Source organism: Phalangium opilio, unplaced genomic scaffold (genome assembly GCF_054372755.1).
Source record: "Phalangium opilio isolate 3A_F unplaced genomic scaffold, DU_Popi_V2 ptg000024l_1, whole genome shotgun sequence".
Classification (NCBI taxonomy): Eukaryota; Metazoa; Arthropoda; class Arachnida; order Opiliones; family Phalangiidae; genus Phalangium; species Phalangium opilio.
This window is the reverse complement of record NW_028324155.1, coordinates 144,577-166,134: the sequence shown is the minus strand read 5'-3', so window position 1 is coordinate 166,134 and position 21,558 is coordinate 144,577. Positions and strand designations below refer to the sequence as shown.

Below are 21,558 nucleotides of genomic sequence, written 5' to 3'. Positions count from 1 at the left end.
CCTAAATTTCACAACTATCTTAATTAACATATTTATAAATTTTCAGCCGGAATTGAACCAAGTCCAACCACGAATGTCGCCATACCGGAACTCACAAGTTACGAATTTGGTGCCGAAGGCCCAACTACTCACATCGTTAACTCAGGTATATTTCATAGAACAGGTTTAAGTTGACGGAAAATATAATAATTTTAATTTTTAGGTTTTGATGGCACGAAAACATCTACGGTTTTATATCCTGGACCAGATGGTAGTGTTCGTGGTACCAAAGTTATTCGCATTGATCCTAATGGCGTTGGTTTCACTTCAATGTACGGATCGGTGCCAGAAAGTATCATTCCATGTAAGCTATTATTTTAGAAATAATTTCATTTTCCCAAGATGACCACTGAATTTTTAAAACTAAATCCCATTAAATGAAATTTATCCTTGTAATACAGAAAAGATGAGGAAAAATGTAAAATTTTAGTAAAGACTATATTCAGATTAGTATATAATCCCAGAAGCTTATGTAATAATGTTAAAACATAAAAAATATAGCGATTATAATATAATAATAGTAGAGTACAGAAAGGACTTTAAAATATGGAAACAAATTTTATTTGAGTGGTTACCCTGTTCTAGAATTTTTATAAAAATATTTTTATAACATTATTTTATCTGTAAATAGCTTCTGCTGGAGCTCGTCCACCTCAAACATTGCCACCTATCAGAGTGTATGGACCTTACCAGAGCTTAGGAAATCAAGAAAGTAGATCAAATTATATCACAAGGGTATCTGACGGAGTTACTTTGATCGTGGCGAGCGAGCCTGCATCAGCTCAATACTATCCTCAACCTTCAACAACATTGACGCTGCAACCTTCGTTAGTTACAGATGCTATCTTTATGAAGGAAAAGGAAACTTTAGATCCATCTTTGACAGTTGTCTACAATACTCGCACTTTCTACACTACTTATACTTATTTCACCACATTCTTCGAAGATAACACATCAGCAGTTAGTAGCTCAGAACAGGTGATTTCGAACGTGGTAACAGTCCCCGTTACTGAAACAATCGCTCCAACTGTCACATCTCCTCTGCCACCGAGATCGGACACTGACTCTTATCAGTCATTACCAATAACAGTTACAGAAACGAGCGAGCGACTGATAACTAGTACTGCATTGAACACTTTCACCATTTACGCTACGCTGTTCAACGGTACCAACTCATTCGTTACTCCATTAAAAGAGACGCAAACACAAGTCTTCACGATTACGGAACCCGTTACGTTTACCAGGGTAATCGAACCGACCTCGGCGCCTAGAAAACCAGAATCCACTCCAGAGCTTCAACCATCAACATTTGAGGTTTCCAGTACAATGTACACGACATATACAAACTTCGTTACCTTCTTCCAAGGTACCGATACCATTGTTTCGAGCATTGAAGAAACAGTATCGAGTGTTCAAACTCTTACGCTGTTCGGAAATAAACCAACCTCTACACCAGCTCTGTCCAGTTCGCTTTCTGCCGTTACCTCTGTTTCTTACCCAGATAGAGATGAAGCACCAGTCTACACGACCAAAACTTTGCTTACTACACAGACGCATTATATCACCCTCTTTGGTGGATCAGAGACTATATTGTCGTCTATCGTTGAAACGGGAACTCAAGTGGTTACGGAAAGAGTGGATGCTTCTCCGGTTGTCCCATTGTCATCGTCCGAAACCACGGCTGCCTACAGCAAGTCAGTTTACGATAGAGAAGAGCCTACAAGTAAGGTTACATCTTCCGCCGTTAGTGTTCAAGATGGAGAAGACGCTGGAGTCGAACTTCAAACTTCGATCAGAACTCTTTACACTACTTTCACCTTTTATACTACTTACTTCAGCGATACTGCTAAACTTATTTCAAGTAGAGAGGTTATTTCAACGTCTCATGTCACTCTATTCATTCCTAAAACTGCTTCCCCTGCTTCAACGCCAATTCCTCAGGCTAGCAGCATTCGAGAAATTTCTCCAACTTCGAGCAACTTTGTATTGACGACAACAGAGTACAGTACACTAACATTGTTTACAACATTATTCGATGGCAAAGAGAAGGTTGTTATCTCTAGCGAGCACGTTATACCTGAAGTGAAGACATCTACTCTCACCACGGCTCCGGCTGAACCAGAACCATCTCCAACGATTGAAATGGTTCACACTTCTTATACCACTTATACTTTCTACGAATCTGTTGTCCGTGGAAGCGAAACTATTATAACGCCAAGTGAAAGCGTGGTTACTAACTACGTAACTGCTAGCGGTGTTCCAAGTTCATCGGATGTGTACCAGATTTCTTCATCTCCAGTTAAAGATCTCGAGATTGTCAATGTAGAGACACGAGTAGAAAGTAGTGTTCAAAGAAGTAGCGTCGTAGTAGACCGAAGCAGTGAAATCAGAACCGAAGTTGGCATCATACTGCCATCAACATCTGATGCCGGTCCATCAATTGTTGTTGTTGGAGGTCAAAGCGATTCGGACTTTGACACACTTCATAGCTCCGATCACTCCATTTTGAGCGGAATTGCCACAACCGTAATTGACGGCTCTACCGTTGTCTACTTTACAGACTACAACGTACCGCAAGTCAAACCTTCTTCAGTTTCTACCGAATCTTCCACCACAGAAACAACCACTGTTGTAGTTACCGAAGAAACAACTACGGAATCCGCCCCAACTGTTACAACCACGGATTCTTCGACAACAAACGATGAAACTACTACGCAACCAACTACAACAGAAAAGAGCGAAAAGAAGCCAACAGATGATAAAATGTCTTCAGCTACTCCACCTTTGTCCGAAGCAGTGACCAGAACAACTATTATTACATCCTCTTCTCAATTTGTTGGCTTGAACAAAGAAACTACAACACTAACACCCAACGCTACACTTTTGGTCGTAACAGGTACCGATGGCTCGACTACCAACCTGCTACACGCTGAAATAACTCCGTACGCTGAAGGTATAAACCCAACCATCGCTTTGGAAGGTGAAGCGCCTACTACCGCTGTCAGCTCTAAACCAACCATTAAACCAGGGTCCGTTATTGAACTTTCGGATCTCCTTGGAGGCAACTCCAACTTGGGAGGAAACATTGGCGAAGCGATAAAGGGAATAGTCAATTTAATCAAAAACCAACAGAAGAACGACACTACTGAAGACGAACCAAGAACCCCTGCAAAAGAACAACCTCCTTTACCACCCAGAGAAGGAGTCACTGTTAGTCGCCAAGAAGAACCTGTCTACATTCCGATCGGAGCTATTGGAAGAGAATCTGAAGTATCCGATTTGAGTCCAGTATTTAGGCCCGTTGACAAATTATCGGAGAGAACGAATGATAAGGGAGACTTCGGAACCCAATCTACTTTCTCTCCAGGAACATTGGTTAAGGGATTCACTCCATTGGCCGAAAAGGAAATCACAACAGTGGTTAGAGACGACGTTTCTTCAATCAGGAAAGAAGTAATTGAAATTGCTCCAACTCAGCCATACGGTGTTGCCCCGACTGAACTGGTTCTCGGACCTTCATTCGGAGGATCTACCGAATTATCTGGTAGCATTCATACTCATAGGAGTGACAGCTCTAGTAGCCAGAAACCAACACCGGCTATTCAAGGAACGTCCGTCATTACAGGAGCCAAGACTATATTCTTAGGAGGATTGGGAACTAGACCAGGATCCAAGCAGAGTACGGCACCAACGTTATTGTTCACTAAAGACGCAACAGCTGCTGAGCCACCGAAAGAAAAGACTGTATTTGAGGGAGAATTTACTCCATTGGCTACATCCAGGCAGAAATCAAACGATTACACCACCATTACGAAGGATGGTCAAACTATCGTCAGTAAAACATCATCTGGGGCAACCACGATCTTTTATCCCTTTGGTAACAACAACTTTGACGTCAAACCGACTGAACCTTCTATGACTACAACTACAAAATATATAACGAGAGTAGAAAGCTTAACCAGAACGGTAGTATTAACTACGACCAAGGTCTATTACACCCGGGACAGTCCAATTACCATCACTTCAGTTTTCACAACTACAATTCCTCCACGCACCTTCGTCTCTACGATCGTAGGCAGCCGCACAATTCTAGGAAACTTCCCGGAACCCACTGAAACAGTTCAGATACAACCCACCATCCAACCATCCGAATCGACCACGACTGTTACGACAACAACTAAAATATTTAATGACATAACAACCACCTTTGTACGCACACTAGTCATTCCGACCAAAGCGACAAAAGTGTCTGGCGCTACTCAAACTGCCGGTGGACCTGAGTCAAAATCCGATTTGGAAATCTTAGAAGCCGGAACTGAAAGGCCTCCCGGCCCCCCACCATCAGCGGACAGTACGGCCGTAACTCCTGGAGGGCAACCAAAATTTTCATTTGGACCAAGAACTACACCTAGATCGACCATAGGAGGAAATAGAAGACCAATCAGTATATTCAAAACTCATCAAAGACCGCCGGATCCAACTACAACCAAACCACCGTTCACGGGAGTGAAACCAAAACTTGGTTTCCCAACAAGACCTCCTACCACTACAGCGGCGCCAACTACTAGGAGGCCACCAAGGCCCAAGTATGTCCCTAAGAAGAGTAAGGTTGGTGAGACTGAAATTACCGGATGCGATCCGGAATGCGACGCTTCCAAGAAAGAAGTTTGCCGAAGAAACGATGACGATGCTTGGGAATGCCAATGCAAGACCGGCTACGGCAAAAAAGCAGGAAGCAAGATTTGCGAGGGTATGCTATCTATCAATTAAAACTTTATATTCTTAGTTCAAATGGTTTTCTCATTAACGATTTTCTTTGTAGAAATTGAAACTTACGTCGTATTGCTTCGAGTGGTCAAACAAGGAGAATCTGCAATATCGTATAGAACTCAATTCTCTAATAGTTTGTCAACGGAATATCAAGATTTTACCGAAATGGCCAAGAAAGGAGTAAGTTTACATTACTAACCAAACTCGCTAATTCTTATTTTGTAAATTGTAAATAATATTTTTTTTTTCTCCAGATTAATGAAGCGTACAAGAAAACGGATGTCAGTGATAACTTCGTAGGAGCTGATGTTTTAAGTATATCCGATGGAAAAGACTTGAAAGACTTGGAGGCAAGTGATTCCGAACCTGTTGGAGTTTTGGTCAACTTCACAGTCCAACTAACAAAAGGAGCTCAATTGGGAGAGAATCAACTGAGGGACGAGTTATCGAAATCCTTAAAGAATTTCAACTTCAGCGTTGGTGGAACAGAGTTGTACGTCAATCCAGAGAAACGAGTTGTTGAGGATGTTCAAGGTACGTCTCATCAGTGACTTTATATACCGGTAAATGCTAGGTAAGGTACTGATAATTTTGATATACTTCCAGACTTCGACGAATGTGGCGACGACTCATACAATGACTGTTCCTCCGCGGCCATCTGTACCAACTTAGTGGGCTCGTACAACTGTACTTGCAAAGAACATTTCCAAGATCTAGATAACTCGTCTCCCGGAAGAATTTGCTCCGGAGAAATAAAGAGTTGCGACTACTGTAACGGAAGGGGCGACTGTCTAATATCCCCTGAGAGCAAACGAACGTGCAAGTACGTATAAAAACCTTAAGGGTTTTTCATTACCAAACCTGAACGACTTTAACTTAATCGATATTTTAATTAGATGTCATCGAATGTACATCGGTAGACGATGCGAAATCAACGGATTAGGCAAGAATTTTGAGCTTCACGCTTATTGACCCTTGTTGCCCAATTATTGACCTTATTTTTTCATTGTAGTTTTAGCCATAGCACTGCCATTAGCGGCGGCTTTCGTCATATTCTTGGTGTGCTGTTTCTTCTGCTGTTGTCGTCGTTATCGTCGTCAAAAGAGACAACAAAACAAGGGGGCCAATGTCTTCAAAGGCATGGGACTCATAAATCCACTAACAGGTACGCTGGACAAGAAAGCCATGATCATGGACACATCCAGCGAGAGCAGTGGCGACCACCCAGTCAGGCCGCCACCTCCACCACCTCCGCCCAACGCTTTTGACAATTTCGGAGCGGTAAGTGTAAACTTAGGCCTAAACAATTTTACAACGATATATACTAACTTAAAATTTATAAGGAGTCGGATATGACACCGAAGAAGAGCAGCAAAAAAAGTGATCTTAGCTTGGACAGAAGTCTCTCGACGGGATTCAGCGTTCCTCCCGTCGTCATACCTCGAGCCCGTCACCAACACCCAAAACAGGTAAACTACCCCAACATGTACGGAGGGCAAGCATTCTTGCAATGGTGATGGACTTAAAAAAACAAACACATCCGATCAAGAACCGCCGTGAATGTTTCGCGTCGCCCATAAAAGCCATTAATTAATAACAATTTCGCGAAATATGTTTTTGTTTTACAAATGACTCTCTAATAACAAATGGGGGTTCCGTTATGAGAAACCAGGCTTTCCCCTTAACTTAAATACTCCCTCACACACAAACCCTCAGCCGTATATAACGGACTGCTTTAAATACATTAATACAAATTTCTAATACGTACAAACGTGTTGCATCGCGTAGTACTTTGATTACGGTACTCGATAAACCCAATTAATATTTACCGTATAACAGACGCGAAATGGATATAAAATCCGCTTGGGTAAGGACTAATTACGAAAGCCTAAAACCCCAACCCACTTCTTAACTCTATATTTCGGTACTTCGTGCGGAGGAGTATAACTTATAATTGAAAGCTAATCCCCCGGTGACGTCAGCGTTAATTTTAATTATTAGCTTGACAAAATAATTATCCGCGTGTTTATTTTTAAGGCTATATCGCCCGAGTAAATAATACTGAATTCAAGTGCCACTGACGTGTTAACCTATTACTTTTGTTAATAATATTGTAATTTTTGTTTTAATTAACCGCGACAATTCCCCTCCAATCCCAACCTTTGAAAGTCGGGGATTTTTCGTTATGAATATTCATAACCCCGTTGACCACAAACTGGTTATTGAACTTTCTTCATCTTACTCTATCCTGTTTTCTCAGTCTTTCTAATTTCTAAACGAACCAAATGGAAGAGACCTCCATTTAACTATATTTTCTGTCTCGTCTTTCTCATATACTAATTGTCTTCGAACGTTATTTTTTCTCGTGGACATTGTGTATCGATAACTCGATTTTCACTGTATACCCCGCAGTGCTCAAATAAAAACAAAATGTTTATATTTTTAAAAATGGAATGTCTCAGGGTCTATGGTACTTGGTGATTTTTATTCAGTGGTTGTTGAGGCATATGTGGTTGGTCAAAGTGGAAGGAGAAAAACTTTAGGGAATTTTCGGTGACAAGGAGTGGTTTGATCTGTGGAATTTGTTGTTCTTAACAATCCCTTGTTCCGTCAAAACATCAAGAAAAAGCAATCGCGACGAAACGTCTCAATCTACAAATCTAATCTACAATCAATAATAAATCCTACTTATAGTTTCTAAGCCTATACCATAGTCATAAGAAAATTTCGTCGTTAAGCATGGTATTTGTATACCTTCGAGGTACTTCAACATGTGCATGTAAACATGGTTGTACATTCGTTCAAAGTGTACTGTATCGGCAATTGTGTTGTTATAATCGTTTCGTTCTGCGTTGATATTTGTCCTTCGTCCAAAAATGTCGTTGTATTATATTTGTGTCGGATTCACGTGGTGATAGATTTTTATGGTGTCAATGTGTTGTCGGGAATTTCAACGGCGGATGGTTCCAAAAAAAGCACAATGGTTGGTTCACGTTATCATTGTTGGATTTCTTTTGGAGATATATTTCTGGCGAATCTATTGGAAGTTTAGATGGTTATTGTTTTCTCTACGAATGAGGTTACTTGGTTAACTTCTTTGGTGGACAACGATGAAATTGAGATAAGAATAGAAGACTGGAATTTAGTCAGTCGTCTAACCACGAAATCCTTTACTTTCTCAACGAAATCAAAAGGCTCGGTGTCCATCGCTTCTGGATTTGACGGAAATTCAACTAATGGCCGTGCTACGACCAGCCAGAAGGGACTCAATCAGCTACGTAGGTTTATCGTCACGTGAACGACAACCTCAGTATGTTAAACTATTTTTCGTCTTACAGAATCCAAACAGCGTTGGAGATAATGCAGCAAACATAAAACGGATGAATTCCTTCTCAGCATTCGCAAATGGACACAGAAACACCTTCTACGAGATACCACAGCTTCAGCCGCTTCCCCGACGGCATTATTCCAGTGCAGCATACTCGGCTTCTCCTTCAGGTTCCGCAGATACCAAGTCAAACTCGCAACAATCGAGGATTGGCAACATTAGATATAGACCTATTCCACCACCAACTATGATACCGCAAATTCATTGTTACAATGAACGTCGAAATGGACCTTACATTACAGAGGCAAGTACATAGAGAAGTAGATTGCTTTAAGCGTAATGTCTCCGTCTGGTTATCACATTTTCATATGAGCGTAGAATGTTTTCTACTTCGGGTAATAGGTCTATGTTCTAACTATTGTTCTGAACAGATGCCTCCAGATCCTCCGTCTAAAATCCCTTCTCCATCGCATCGTCCGCGTCAAAGGGATCCATCGATCACGGGTTCATCGCCCTTAGATCCGGACAGTCTGGAGAGCGCCAGCTCCAAGGCTTTGGTTCCAGACAGAGCCATTAGCTTGGAAACCAGCTCAAAATTAACTGTGACGGCCGAACTTGCACCACCACCGTCAAATCGCCAAAATCAGATAAGCTCCGATGCAGTCTCTGTAAGTATTAATCCGAATGACGTGTATAAAGCGCTGAAGGAATCTGCAGCGGTGGTGGCCATCCAAACGAGAAAAGAGTCTAGTAGTCACCATCGCCAAAGGCACGAAAGCGAGATGAAGGACAGAACGGTTCAACGAAGGGAATCCATAGTGTCCATGATTCCCAGACCACCTACGGCCAACTCCAGAGCAACAAAGGGTGGACGCAAATCGTAAGATCATTATCAGACAAGTTTTACTGTTCTTGAAACTAACTTCAATCCGTTGTAGGAGTTCTGGTTCTGAAGCCGGACGTTCCTTCGACGAAACAACTGTGCAGCAATCGGTCAAGTTTTATTCGACCTCCGCACAGTGTTACATCGGAGATTCTAGTAAAAGTCACTCTTCGCAAGACGATGGATGCGAAATGGAGGTTTGATAAAATTGTTAATGAATAGCTTTTTACTGACATTAACGAAATGGATTCGTAGCCAATGAACATAAGAGAGATGCGCCAGATGGAGGTAACAAGCATTCAGTCGTCTTCCAAAGCTACAATCGGAATCCATAGAAAGGAATCGATTACTCGCTCAATTGTAAGAGATCTCCGACCATTTCTTTCACACTGTAAATAATTCTTGAGTTTTTTGAACTTTTAGGATAGCTTTCAATCAGATTCCCGATTTCCTCCGGTTGTAGTTTCCGCCATACCAAAGCTAAACTATAAAAACCGACAGGTAAAGTCATGATTGCATTCGACTTTATTGAAAAGAAATTTAAAAATTGATCTAATTTTTAAAACAGCGGTCGGACGAGAGTAAGGAGCTGCTTGTATCCCGAAGTTTCGAAACGGCTTCAGCCCGTTCAATCAGAGATTCCGGATCTACAGCTAGAAAGTCAACGGCTTCGTCTTCGACTTCCAAACATTCCTCTAAGCACCATGAACGATGTCGCCGCCCTTCAACAAACGCGAAACCCAGACAAAGGAGATAAACCTTTATAATTGACTTAACTGCTTAATTATATAAACTAAAGAAAAGATTTGCCATATAGTTTGATAATCAAATTATATAACGATTTTAATTGGCACTTATTTGACTAAATACTGGGATTATTATTATTATTATTTATTGATAATTTAATTTTAAATATTATATTTTTATACAGAAAGTGTCTCTTTTACCCCTTTTCCACGACAACGCTGTCGTTAAAATGTTGTGTATATTATTGTAGCGAAAATAAAGTTTTATAGAAATTATTTGTAATTTTGCTAATTAATTCAAATTAGAGCAAGGTTTGAAAAAAGGTTTCATGCAAATACACTCAATATAAAAAACGTTATATCATTTCAATGTCAGTCAACTTATTGATTTAATAAGTGCATAAATACGCTTTTAAAAAAAATCAGAATTTGCATCGAGTAAGGCTAGCATACGTACGTAAAGTTAAGAGTTAAAACATCATTGAGTTTTGATGTCAAAGTCATTACGTGATCCTAAATACGCAAATTCTTGTTAATTTTCCGTCTCATGGGCGACAAACGCGCGTAGATTCGCAAAAGATAAGAATAAAATAACGTCGGGAAGAACTGGAGCGAAACCAAATCACGTGCAAGGTTCAAAAGCCAAGCACTCGGATGTAGGGCCTAGCAGTTTTACGTCCGTTACGTGGGCCATGAAACAACGAAATTAATTCAATTTTCGGGGTTAATTAAAACCGCGTTTTAAAGCGACAGATGTTAAGTTTTACAGTTTACACGTACAGGTCTTGGAGAATTTGATTATTCGAAACAAATTCTAAAGTGCTAAATTGGGAACACCTCGTGACAACGCAAAACCCCATTGAGAAGTGTGTTAACGAGTTGTTAAGGTTAAAACGGGGAGAAGGGATCGAGGGAGAAATTATCTTAATTAGGGTTAGAACTCCGTATGTATCAAACTCTCGTGAGCAAACGAGGTGTCGAAATTTTGGTACATAGAGATTACATTCGGTAAACTTCTCTATACTTTTAACACATCATATCAGTCTCCTAAAACGTGGCGCGATTTAATTAGGCCTAACAACGCGTATTGTCGCCTGGCCACTTGAAAGTAAGAACGAGCGCGCCGGCCATTCCCTAAACTAATTAGGATAGACTCGTTGCGTTACAAGTATAAATTCTTAGTTCAGTCCGGGTCATTGTTTAGGTCACGATTTTCATTAATATCAACAACATGTTATTAATAAGTTAAGGGTAAAAACTGCTCAGCAAATTCTAATGTTGTCCTATAGCGCATACAGAAACGTGCGTTTAGAACTAAACAAAACAAGTTGAGTTACTTGGAAACGACGAAAATCCCCGGTGAAACACCGACTTTATTAGGGAATTTTACACAACCTAAAGTTTTTGAATACGTGGTTTCTAAGGGATACTTAATAGCATTAAAAAAAAGTATATTTTAACGTCAATGTTTAGACATGTGGCAATAGATGCGGGAAATAAGACTTGACGCCTTAAATTAAATTCAGTTCTATTACTTTTAAGATGAAGTGGTAGGCTTTACGTACGTACGTACGTACACTATTCAGTAAATATCTAACAGAAATGTTTATAAGTTGATCTTTCTTCTTTCCTTTACTAAGTAAAAGAAGAGGGCAATCTCCGCTCGTGCAAATGACTGAACGAGAATGATCTCGGATTTTTTTTTAGTTTAGTTTATGAATCCACAAACTATTGACAAATAAAGAGTCAATGAACAAATCAAATCTGTCAATTCGAATGAAGTGATAAGAGGGTACCTTTATATTATTTATATATACCCATCTTATCTTTCGCTCTAATATGCAGGGTGTTTCTTATAAATCTGGGATAAATTAAGGGGGATGTTTTTGGGCGATTTTGAGTCGAAAACGTTTTATGACATTCTACCGTCCGGGGCACTGTTATCGAGTTATGCTTTGAGTGTTTTGGGCAAAATATCATGGAACAATTTCGACTCAAAATCACTCAAAGAAAAAACCCTTAATTTATGCCAGACCTATCAGAAACACCCTGTATACGCTCATTCCTCGTGTTCAGCCCTGTGCTTTAGCTATTGGGGCGCCACCATTAAGCAATACCACGTTTAATTTTTCATTTTCTCGAACGATTTTGTTTGCCCCTTCAACCCTAATCCAGTTTGTGACAGATTGGGTAAAAAACTAAAAATAAATCCTGAAAAGGATATGAACTACGTATCGTTCTTTAAAACCAGGACTAAAGAAGGGATAGTAATGAATAGAATGTAGTCCTAAGGGTTAAGTGATGCCCTTAGACATATTACTTCATTCCATACATTATTCTTCAGAGAAAAGCTTTAGGATTTTAACAGAGAACGATGAAATGTTTTTCTAAATGTGATATTAAGCTCACGAGACACAACTAGAAGCGAGTAAAGAGGGTTCTAGTTGTACTTTATGTTCAAGAGCAGTTTGCTATCACTATCAGTTACGTATGAGACTCAACATTGCGTGCATCTGGCCCTTTAGCAAGATTGAAAACTGCACTTCATTCATGAAGATATTTTTAGTTCAGCCTTAAAATTGTTTCAATCCCTTGTATAAGACGTTTTTTTTGCAAATTCCATAGATATTTATAACTAAACTAAATGTACAAATAAACTTCAACTGGTTCGCTGCCCAATATAACTAAGTAATATTACTCGGGAGCTAAAAAAATTGCACCGAAAAACCTTTAACGGAGCCACCACTGACTAATTTTGGGAATTTATAAGATTTACCTGTCACTTTGTAAACCACTCCAACAGAAAGAATGTATGTAATTTGTGACGTTAGCCTCAACAACACTTCATTTTGTCGGAAGTGACGTAAATGCGCAATCGTTATTACTTGAAATTAAACAATACGTTAACGAACCCATAGTTCAACTACCTTTGGTTTCATTATCTGACATTCGACAAATGACGAGAGCAAGATTAATTTGTTTGTCCAGCTCTCAAAATTAAAACGGTACCCAATTAAAAAAAATTCGGTGTGGGGGTCCCCTATTGCCACATTTCCACGACGATGTCACTTACAAACCAAAACCCAGTAACTTGTCAATAAACTTCTGACAAGTAATAAAAATGAAAAAATAAATAAACTCGAAGTTGTCGTATTGAAATACATATATTTAAGTATTAGCTAGAGATTCTGCTAACACAAGCCATTGAAAATGCTAAAACCCTGTTTCGAAGTCTTAAAAGACTTATTTTTATAGTACGCTTATTGCTTTCCACTTTCAATTGATGTCAAAGTTCAGACAGAAAGGTTAGTTTCCGGCTGTTTTGATCAACAACCAATCAATATTGGATTGATATCTCGAGCTGATAAAATGTACAATAGAAAACAGTATCTTAAGAAAAAACGTTAACCAATTTAGGGTAATAAAAAAATGGAGAAACTTTAATTTAATTTTTCACGATTTGTTTCAATTTGAAATCTTCGCGTTCGTTTACGTCTGACATTCCCCAAATGAAGCGGGATCAAGTTTAGTAACTCCAATTGGTAAGTTTGATGCCTAAAGAATATAATGTCGGATATATTTCAGTTATGGCAAGTACAGGAAACACGACAGCTTCACTAGTATTATTGGTCCAGATAATTGGAAGCCCTAGAGAAGGAGGAGCTAATAGTTTGGCCCTCATATTACAGTTAGCGCCTTCTAAACAGTCACTAGAGGAAATCGCGGTTAAAGGGGGGATGGCGAGCAACATTTCTGGAATTGCCGTAAACTCTCTTTCCCCCTTTTCCGTCATCTCCATCTTTCCATGATCCATACGCGAGAAATGACCCCCATCATAATAACTACCGTATAAAAGAGCCGCTACCGGTTACATTGGAATCATCCTCGAAGCGAGTAACAACCGGCTCACCAAAGCACCCAAGTATCGTTTATTTATATTATTGCAATCAGTTTTATATTCCTTACGGACTTTTAATTAAGCAAGAAGAAACGTTCCAAATATGAACGGAAGCAAAAGTAACGGTATGTGTGACTTACTCTGTATATGATAATCACGCTTTGGTATATTGTAGGAGGTTTTTGAGCTTAAACAAAGTGAAATTAACTCTCTGAAACTTAATTTAGTTATTTAAATACACCTTTCACAATCGCGTAAATAATCGGTGAAAAAAATCCTTGCATTAGTGAATCTAATTTCCGCTTATCCTTCTCTATCAAGTTTCAAATATCCATTTTAATTTAATTTACTATGATTAAGAGGACTGAAACGGTTTTCTCACTTTGATACAAGAAAATTATTGCTATATCTGCAACGCATGCGCTTTAGGTTGTACTTAAACAGAATAAAAACTTCCTTTAGCTATTCATGGACACCATTAGCATGAAGTGATTTCTTGAAAACTATCATTGGTAGTGACTTAATGACTTTTTGTCATCACTCTTGATAAAAACTAAAATTTTCGCGACATATAGTCTGTAATTCAAATATTCCAGAAAAAAAAAGAAATTTGGAACAAAGTAAATCGGGGTTAAATAAATAAAGGGTTAGATTAGAGTATCGGTACACTCGGTTATAGCTGCATATTAAAATATTCTAAATCCAAGCTTGAAACCGTTTCAAAATCAATCAATTTCCGCTTTTTTCGTGACTGATCTGGGCCAGATAAAAAGGGTTATTTTTAGCCTTCTCATCTTTAAATATCAGTAGATATATCAGTCAACCTAGTTTCATCATTTATGCAGAGCGATAAAGTGCTAAACAATACCGTACCCTTTATTTTCATATCCGATAGCTAATTTCCACCCTAAAAGGGTTAATAAACACCGCGTAGTTGTTTTGATAAAATCACATCGTCTAATTACAATACGTCTCTTATATTATATTGCAAATTATGAAATGTGACATAACGACTCTACCTTTTTAGTTATTAATTATCTGCCTTAAGTTAGTTTGAAGAACCCTTTGATACTTTGGCTATACATTTTATGCATTGAAAAGATATGGTACACTTTGAGTTGTTATGTTACTTATGAAAATATATTACTGTATACACCACAAAAGAAAATTTCCCAAAAAAGCATTTCGGAAATAAACGTACTAAAAACCCACAGAAACTATATCCACCTAAACTTAATAATACTATCAAAGGTAGATGAAGTCGATTCATCAGCCAACAATGTACCTTCCGTATTATCATTTCACAACATTACTATACATTAACTCAAATAAGTAGAAAGAGCTTTTGTAATCGAACTTTTGAAAGGTTTCTCGTACGCAACTTGGTATATTGTACTCCCATCAAAATAAGGAACAGGAATTTTCGCGAGATCGTGTCGTGTGTAAGAGGCCCTCTTCCTAGAAAGCAATCGAATCCTCAAGGACTCTCACGACCTTGCGAAAGAGGGTCAAATTCAGGGGGTCAATAACGCGGGTCAAAGACTTCCTTGGAAATTACCTTCCCAAAATAGTAGCGTATATACTTTTAGTGTTTGTATCGAGTATTTTGAGGGTTGTGGAAATAGTATTTTAAGACATGTGTACACTTGTTCTAGTGTTTAAGCATCGTCCACACGCTTTCTTGAAAATCAATTAATGTAAAATTGTACTCACAGTTTACAGTTTGAAGTGCTTGGCGACTGCCTCCCTTTGTTTGCTGGTGGCTGTCTTGTCCATCACGCCGTTGACCAGTGCCCAGTTCTTTACTAAAACGTCCAAGTCGGTACCAAGAATGGGTAGACGATCCGATCCCACGGCGTTGGCAGTGAGTTTCGTATTCAGTCTCCAAGTACTTTTGGCAATGTTTTTAACGTTTCTTATTTTGTTGTTCAACAGTCTGAAAACAGTCCAACATTTTCGCAAGCGGTACATTTAGTTCGTCATTTTGATTCCGACGGAGATGGGGCTTTATCTCCAGAGGAATTGTCCATGGTACCACTTTTGCGATTGGCATTCTCCTCACCGCCTTCTGTTAGCAACCAAGAGCAGAGACTACCTTTGGACAACCTGCGAAAACAAATGAACGGTATGTTTAGTGCTTGTCAGGAAAAGATTTAGCTTAGCGTTTGCAGCTATAAGATTAAGGGACTATTCGGTATAGGTTAGCTCTTCTGCTACTTAATACATGCCCCCTTTAGTGTTTTGTGCCAGCGCACTTGACAGTATATTGAAAGTTATAATACGCAGTTTTAAATAAAATAATGTTCATTAAGTGCGCTAGATACACCAAGAGACATTTATATTTTGAATAATCAAGTTATTTTTGTGCCTTTATGGCCGACCCCTCACAGCAGAGGCTTACACACCACGAGGAATTGAAATAAATTCAACGTGTTTCCTCAATTAAAACCGTTGAAATCATACTTACATAATATCAAAAACGCTTATTTATCCTAATTACGAGTACGTTTTAGTAATTTGAAAATAATTTACGAAAGAGAATATTCCAACACCAATCTGTTGCAACTGGTGACTAACTACTATCTAGGCGAAAGGAAAAAATTGGCTGCATTCCAAAATAAGCGAAAAGTAGACCATTATTAAAGGTGCTGACCGACCCCTCTCCCTTTTTACCCACCCGCTTTGCTAAGCTCTATGAGGAAGGTCGTCGTTTGTCCCACGGTCCGTCTTTTCTTTTCACAAGGAGTAATTTTACAGGAGTAGTGCTAGATAAGATCCCTTAAGAGAGAAGTGAAAAAAAGCTTAGTTTACTAAAATATTACTCCACGGTGGGAGTACACTAACAGCCAGAGGTTATCAGTAATAGATGTCAAATAAACATATATATACTTTTTTTCAGCTCTTTTGAATGGCGAAAAGGGATTGACCTCTGCCCTGGATGACCCTTTGGAATGGGAGAAAAAACGACGATAAATTGGCTCCGAACGAATTGACGAGTGAAATTGTAAATAAAACGACAAAACATACCACGTGCCTTGTTGTAAGACGGTGCGATAAACCATCTAATTATTGTATTTATTATATTATTTATAATTATCTCGGATATTTGAGTATAATTAAATATTTATGATCTTTCAAGAATGTCTGATATAATTTCCCAAATACTATTTTCTGGAAATTCCATAAGATTAACATAAGCTTATTTACACGACACCTTTAATTCTGCTTCTATAATATATGTTTAATAAAAACTATTGGTTAGAACCGAGGAACAATAACTAGTTTAAGATATAGTCTATAAATAAATTATTTTTACCCACGATAACTGCAAGGTTTAATTAAAATTCTACTTTTATATCTAAGCTAACAAAGGAACAATGCAATACACACAGGGTTCCTACGAAATATTTAAAAATAAGTTCCCAGATATTTCCAGGTTTGAAACAGTACTTCCCCTAAATTTTCAGGGTTTCTAGATTTTCCCCTGGTTTTCAAGATAATTATGACTTTCGTTCAGTTTTTTAATCAAACCCAATTTCCCCGTTTACCATGTTCGTATGAACCCCGTGTATTGCAATGGCTCTTACCTCGACTTAATCAGTTAAGTAGTATATTTTTAAACATTAGCAATAATTAGTCGCTATTTTCAATATCCAATTTTTACTCCCTTCACGTTACAGAGTAAATGATAAATAGTTCAAGCAAGGTTCAAGTATCAATATTTTGTTCAGTTATGTGAGAGACCATGTTTATCGATTGCTAACGAAGGACGCTAGTTGTATTTCCAATATTCATATCGTATTTTATTGATAGACTACTAGTTAACTTCACATTGTTTCAGTAAAGTATAAATTACAAATATCAGAATGCTTAATTTTACAACCTAGATTGCCTGGATGAGGCGCCACCTTCGTTTTTCTGGCTGCTTGGATCGTTCATGAATCTCAAAATGGCGTCGACGGAGTAAAATCGATTAGCTTGGGCGGATGATCGACCGAAAGAGTCAGTCATGTCGTTGGTTTCATCGTCTCCAGAGGTCGACGTCGCGTCAGTCTCTCCTGGTGCGAATCGAAGGGAGCCAATACTTCTTTTTCGGTTGTAGTTGAAGCAACAAGCTCTGAACATCTGAGTTCCGCAGGCATTCTTACATTCTGGTCCGCAAGCGTTGCAAGAGATTCTTGCGGATGCTCTTTCAACCAGAAGTAATTCACCGACCACCAATAAGACGAAAGCTTTCGCCACAATTAAAGATATTCATTTAGTCCCTAGTTATTGGAAGGTTGTCGAAAAACAGGGCTTGGGTGGCTGTTTGATACATATTTACACTTCTCACTTTCCCTAAAACTTAGAACTGATAACGTACTTCGAACTAGAAACATTCTGATAATTGAATTTTGAATATTGAATCTATGGGCGATTATTTTTGAAGAGATCTTTTAACACCGTATATGATAACATAAGTTTATAAGATATGTTCCATGTAGTGCTAAAGACTTACTGAGAGCTTGTTCGAGAACGACACGACTCACGAGAATTGACTACACTCTGTTTTGCAATCCATCTTCCTATTTAGTCTGTACTAAGCCTTTGACAGCGCCTTACCACGCGTTGCTTTACAAGAATCTATGACGATTTACCTACGTCACTTCATGTCAAGCTCTCAGAAACCAGTGACAAACTTATGGAACATATCTTATGAACCTATGATAATAATAATAGACGATAGTCGAGCTCAGATTTGGTTTTATCTTTCACGATAAACAAATTTCAAATTATTTTTGTCGAACCGTGCTCAAGATACATATGCCCACGTACGTTATACCTTAAATGAATCACGGAATGACATTACGTGAAGAATTACCTGGGGAATGAATCTTTCAACTCGTATATTGAATTAAGCTAGGTTCCTTTTTCAATATTAACAGAAATACGGAAAGACTAAAAGCTTCGCGTCATAACCAAGTCAAACTACTCTTACTTTCCTTTGAAGTTCTGTCTTTTAAATGGGGAATGGTGGGAAATCAAAGTACTTTCTCGTCTTACCCAAGCTAAAAGTTCCAAGTGCCATGGTTTTATCTTCGGATCGGATCGAGTGAGAGGAAGTTCTTGATGTTGTAATGTTCGGATTTCGAGTGTGTCCTTACCGTTCGGACACGGGTCATTTTATACTATCTTATTTCAAAAGGCGAGGTCAAGTTATTGATACGGACGAATAAAGGACAGAAAAGGCGTTGATGAAACAGTAGAAGCTTGATTGCATTCGTAAAGAAACCCGGCCTTTAGTTCACTCTATATAAAACATGCACGTCCTAAGACGAATATTGGCTTATTTATTTTTTTACACATATTTTAAGCTTAGGTTCCCTAGGATTTTAATGTAGACACTATCGTTGGTTTTAATTTTACGACGCCCGCCCTACAATCCACTCTTTATTAATATTCATTTTGCGGTTTATTATAACATACAGGGTGTTTCTGATAAGTCTACCATAAATTAAGGGGTACGATTTTGAGTCAAAATGTCATATGTTATCGATTCAAAATCGCCCAAGGAACATTTCCCTTAATTTAAGGCAGACTTATCAAAAACACCCTGTATTTACACATAATATCTAAAATCGTAACACGGTGGCCCACGCTATAGTTCTTCTTACTATATCACAGGTTATTGTAATAATCAACTTGGCCACAAGAGAAATCGATTCCAATTTCAGAATTTTCGAGTCTTGAGTAAACTAAAAGTCTGGAAAATCATAATACTTCCAATCTTATTAGACTCATTTCGGTTCCTAAGACAATATCGTTTTGAATATTTCGAGGAAATGAAAGTCCTAGATAGCTAGCCAAGGTGTATTATAGAAAGTCAAGTACGTTTACAATATTCCAAATGATAACAAATGGTATGTTGACTGTAAACCTTTACCCATCAGATAGATGGTAATCTTATACGAATTCTCATACAGTTTATTTCCCTGGGTAGTTTGCAAAAATAAGGAAAGGATGTTTAAATTGGTTTTAAAATATAGTAACGTTTAGACCCCCTCTATCGCAGTATATTTGTATTATTTTGTTAAATACTTATTTTCGCTCAGTTTGTCGGAATAAACCGCGGGGGTGTAGGTGTTTGTACTGTCAGTAACGCCATGACAGCGTTTAGCTTCAAAACATGATTAGTATTAATTATTTAGCAGTTCTATAATAACTTTTAATATTAATTATGAAAGTTTCAGTTCAAACCGCAGTGCTTTGTAGCTCATTCCTTCCTACACTACGGCAGCTGATCACTTACCCGCTATCATTTGAATGTTATATGAATACGCCATATATGTGAAATCGAAGCTGGTTAAGCAAGAGATGCATGGCTATAGGAAATTAAACTCTTAGATAGTATATCAATATAGAAACGAATGGTTACCTTCCTGTTAAAAATTGCTCAATCTTCAAAGAAATGCCAATGTTTTGTAACGTAAGTTTGGTCCTATTCAATACCCTACCATCTTCTCACTTTTAATTTATATTGAAAATATATTTGCATTAATTATAAGGTTTGAAGGTAAGGGAATTTTTGAAAAGTTGATGTTGTCATATTTCACTTTAATCCGCGAAACTTTCCCTAAATTTAAAGGCAACTTTGTAACTTTATTATAAAATGGTTCGGATATCAGCACTTAAGAAAATTCAGCAATAGCCAAATAATTAATCGCACGTACGATTCAAATAATTAAACTCAATTAAGTATAATTTAAAATTTAGTGGATACGCACAATGACATTACACACTAAAAGGTTTAAGAGCTAATTTGAGCAAAAATAAGTTCTAAAATGCATTAAATATATAGATGAGAGTAAGTGCGTGCCAACCAACTTGTAAATATTGTAGTAAAAGCTTTAATTTTAAATAAAGGAGCCTAATTAAAAAATTTAAAACCATATTAATATTAGGGCTGTCATTAGATCTTATCTAGTAGAAAGGTAGAATATTGTGTAAAGGGAATTCATCCTAGAAACTAATTGAAATTTGCGTTTTTGAAATGGAATAATTATAAGTCAAGCTTCAAAAAGACGGTCGTCAAAGTGTAAAAACTGAGTAGCAAGAAAATTATCTAAATGAAAGTATATTTGCTTTTTAATGCAAAATAGACATTTTTGTTTTGGTCTAAAAAATTAGGATTTAATAAATTTTATTTCAAATCAACGCGGTTCTTCAGTGGTTTTTAAATATAAATTGAAGAAAACTAGAACAGAAATTCAAATTTAATACTTTCGCCTCAGAAACGAAATGGGATCGAGTTGAACTCCCACCACTCGAAGTTTTCCCTGGAGTTAACGGAATATTTTAATAATTAACCTAAGTAACTGAAATTTAAAATTCCAAAATATGTAAATTTTTCATCATCGTGGGATTAATACCGTCGTTTCGCTACTGATGGATAGGATATATTTTAGGAAGGTCAGGAAAACAAAAGGAGGGTTAAAAGAGTCGAAAATTCGAAGAGGAAAATAAAATGCCTTGGCTTATGCCCATCAACATAGTTTTGATTGAATGCTTGTATTAAATTATCTAAAACTCCTGTTTATATATTTTACATATTATAGATATTAAAGGATGTAGTAGGTATATACAGGGTGTTTCTGATAAGTCTGGCATAAATTAGGGGGATGTTTTCAGAAACACCCTGTATAGTTTTAGTTTTATCTCTAGGGATGTTGGGAACTCTAATTACTAACTGTACGTTCGAGAAACTTAATGACCGGCTAAACTTTAATTAACAGTTAAATATATAAATAATTGCACTCAAAAGCTGGCTTGTTAACAGGTCGTTTATTATATCCACAGTGATATTGGTTAAACATGCTTACTGCGTGGATCAATGTCATAATTTTAACCTTTAAAT

General features: G+C 37.8%; 3 protein-coding genes across 3 annotated transcripts in view; 2 read left to right on the top strand and 1 right to left on the bottom strand.

Annotated features, from left to right (window-relative positions):
- Window positions 1-10,023, top strand: part of LOC149691952 (uncharacterized) — a 48,124-nt gene extending 38,101 nt beyond the window's left edge. Inside the window, exons 7-22 of the mRNA XM_089867520.1 lie at window positions 47-145; window positions 203-343; window positions 671-4,789; window positions 4,862-4,989; window positions 5,064-5,343; window positions 5,416-5,632; window positions 5,706-5,752; window positions 5,822-6,090; window positions 6,153-6,278; window positions 8,004-8,087; window positions 8,148-8,441; window positions 8,569-9,017; window positions 9,076-9,217; window positions 9,276-9,380; window positions 9,444-9,521; window positions 9,589-10,023. Coding sequence (XP_089723646.1) covers window positions 47-145; window positions 203-343; window positions 671-4,789; window positions 4,862-4,989; window positions 5,064-5,343; window positions 5,416-5,632; window positions 5,706-5,752; window positions 5,822-6,090; window positions 6,153-6,278; window positions 8,004-8,087; window positions 8,148-8,441; window positions 8,569-9,017; window positions 9,076-9,217; window positions 9,276-9,380; window positions 9,444-9,521; window positions 9,589-9,777 — 6,767 coding nt within the window. The 3' untranslated portion in view covers window positions 9,778-10,023. The remainder of the gene's footprint in view (window positions 1-46; window positions 146-202; window positions 344-670; window positions 4,790-4,861; window positions 4,990-5,063; window positions 5,344-5,415; window positions 5,633-5,705; window positions 5,753-5,821; window positions 6,091-6,152; window positions 6,279-8,003; window positions 8,088-8,147; window positions 8,442-8,568; window positions 9,018-9,075; window positions 9,218-9,275; window positions 9,381-9,443; window positions 9,522-9,588) is intronic.
- Window positions 10,024-13,668: 3,645 nt separating this feature from the next.
- On the top strand, window positions 13,669-16,790 carry LOC149691951 (uncharacterized). Its single transcript, XM_089867576.1, has 4 exons — window positions 13,669-13,789; window positions 15,380-15,528; window positions 15,600-15,789; window positions 16,564-16,790. The coding sequence occupies exons 1-4, from the start codon at window positions 13,768-13,770 to the stop codon at window positions 16,635-16,637; spliced, it is 435 nt and encodes a 144-aa protein (XP_089723702.1). The 5' UTR covers window positions 13,669-13,767; the 3' UTR covers window positions 16,638-16,790.
- A 650-nt stretch (window positions 16,791-17,440) lies between these two features.
- Window positions 17,441-18,742, bottom strand: Trissin (trissin). The gene is made up of 2 exons (XM_089868804.1): window positions 18,708-18,742; window positions 17,441-17,896 (listed from the first exon to the last, which is right to left on the bottom strand). The coding sequence occupies exons 1-2, from the start codon at window positions 18,730-18,732 to the stop codon at window positions 17,541-17,543; spliced, it is 381 nt and encodes a 126-aa protein (XP_089724930.1). The 5' UTR covers window positions 18,733-18,742; the 3' UTR covers window positions 17,441-17,540.
- Window positions 18,743-21,558: the final 2,816 nt, after the last annotated feature.

Excerpts from the sequence above, each read along its gene's own strand:
- LOC149691951 (XM_089867576.1), top strand. The coding sequence starts at position 13,768 with ATGAACGGAAGCAAAAGTAACG. Across the intron at positions 13,790-15,379 it reads GAACGGAAGCAAAAGTAACG|TTTACAGTTTGAAGTGCTTG; the intron begins GTATGTGTGACT and ends TTGTACTCACAG. Across the intron at positions 15,790-16,563 it reads CCTGCGAAAACAAATGAACG|CTCTTTTGAATGGCGAAAAG; the intron begins GTATGTTTAGTG and ends ACTTTTTTTCAG.
- Trissin (XM_089868804.1), bottom strand. The coding sequence starts at position 18,732 with ATGGCACTTGGAACTTTTAGCTTGG. Across the intron at positions 17,897-18,707 it reads ACTTGGAACTTTTAGCTTGG|CTTTCGTCTTATTGGTGGTC; the intron begins GTAAGACGAGAA and ends TTGTGGCGAAAG.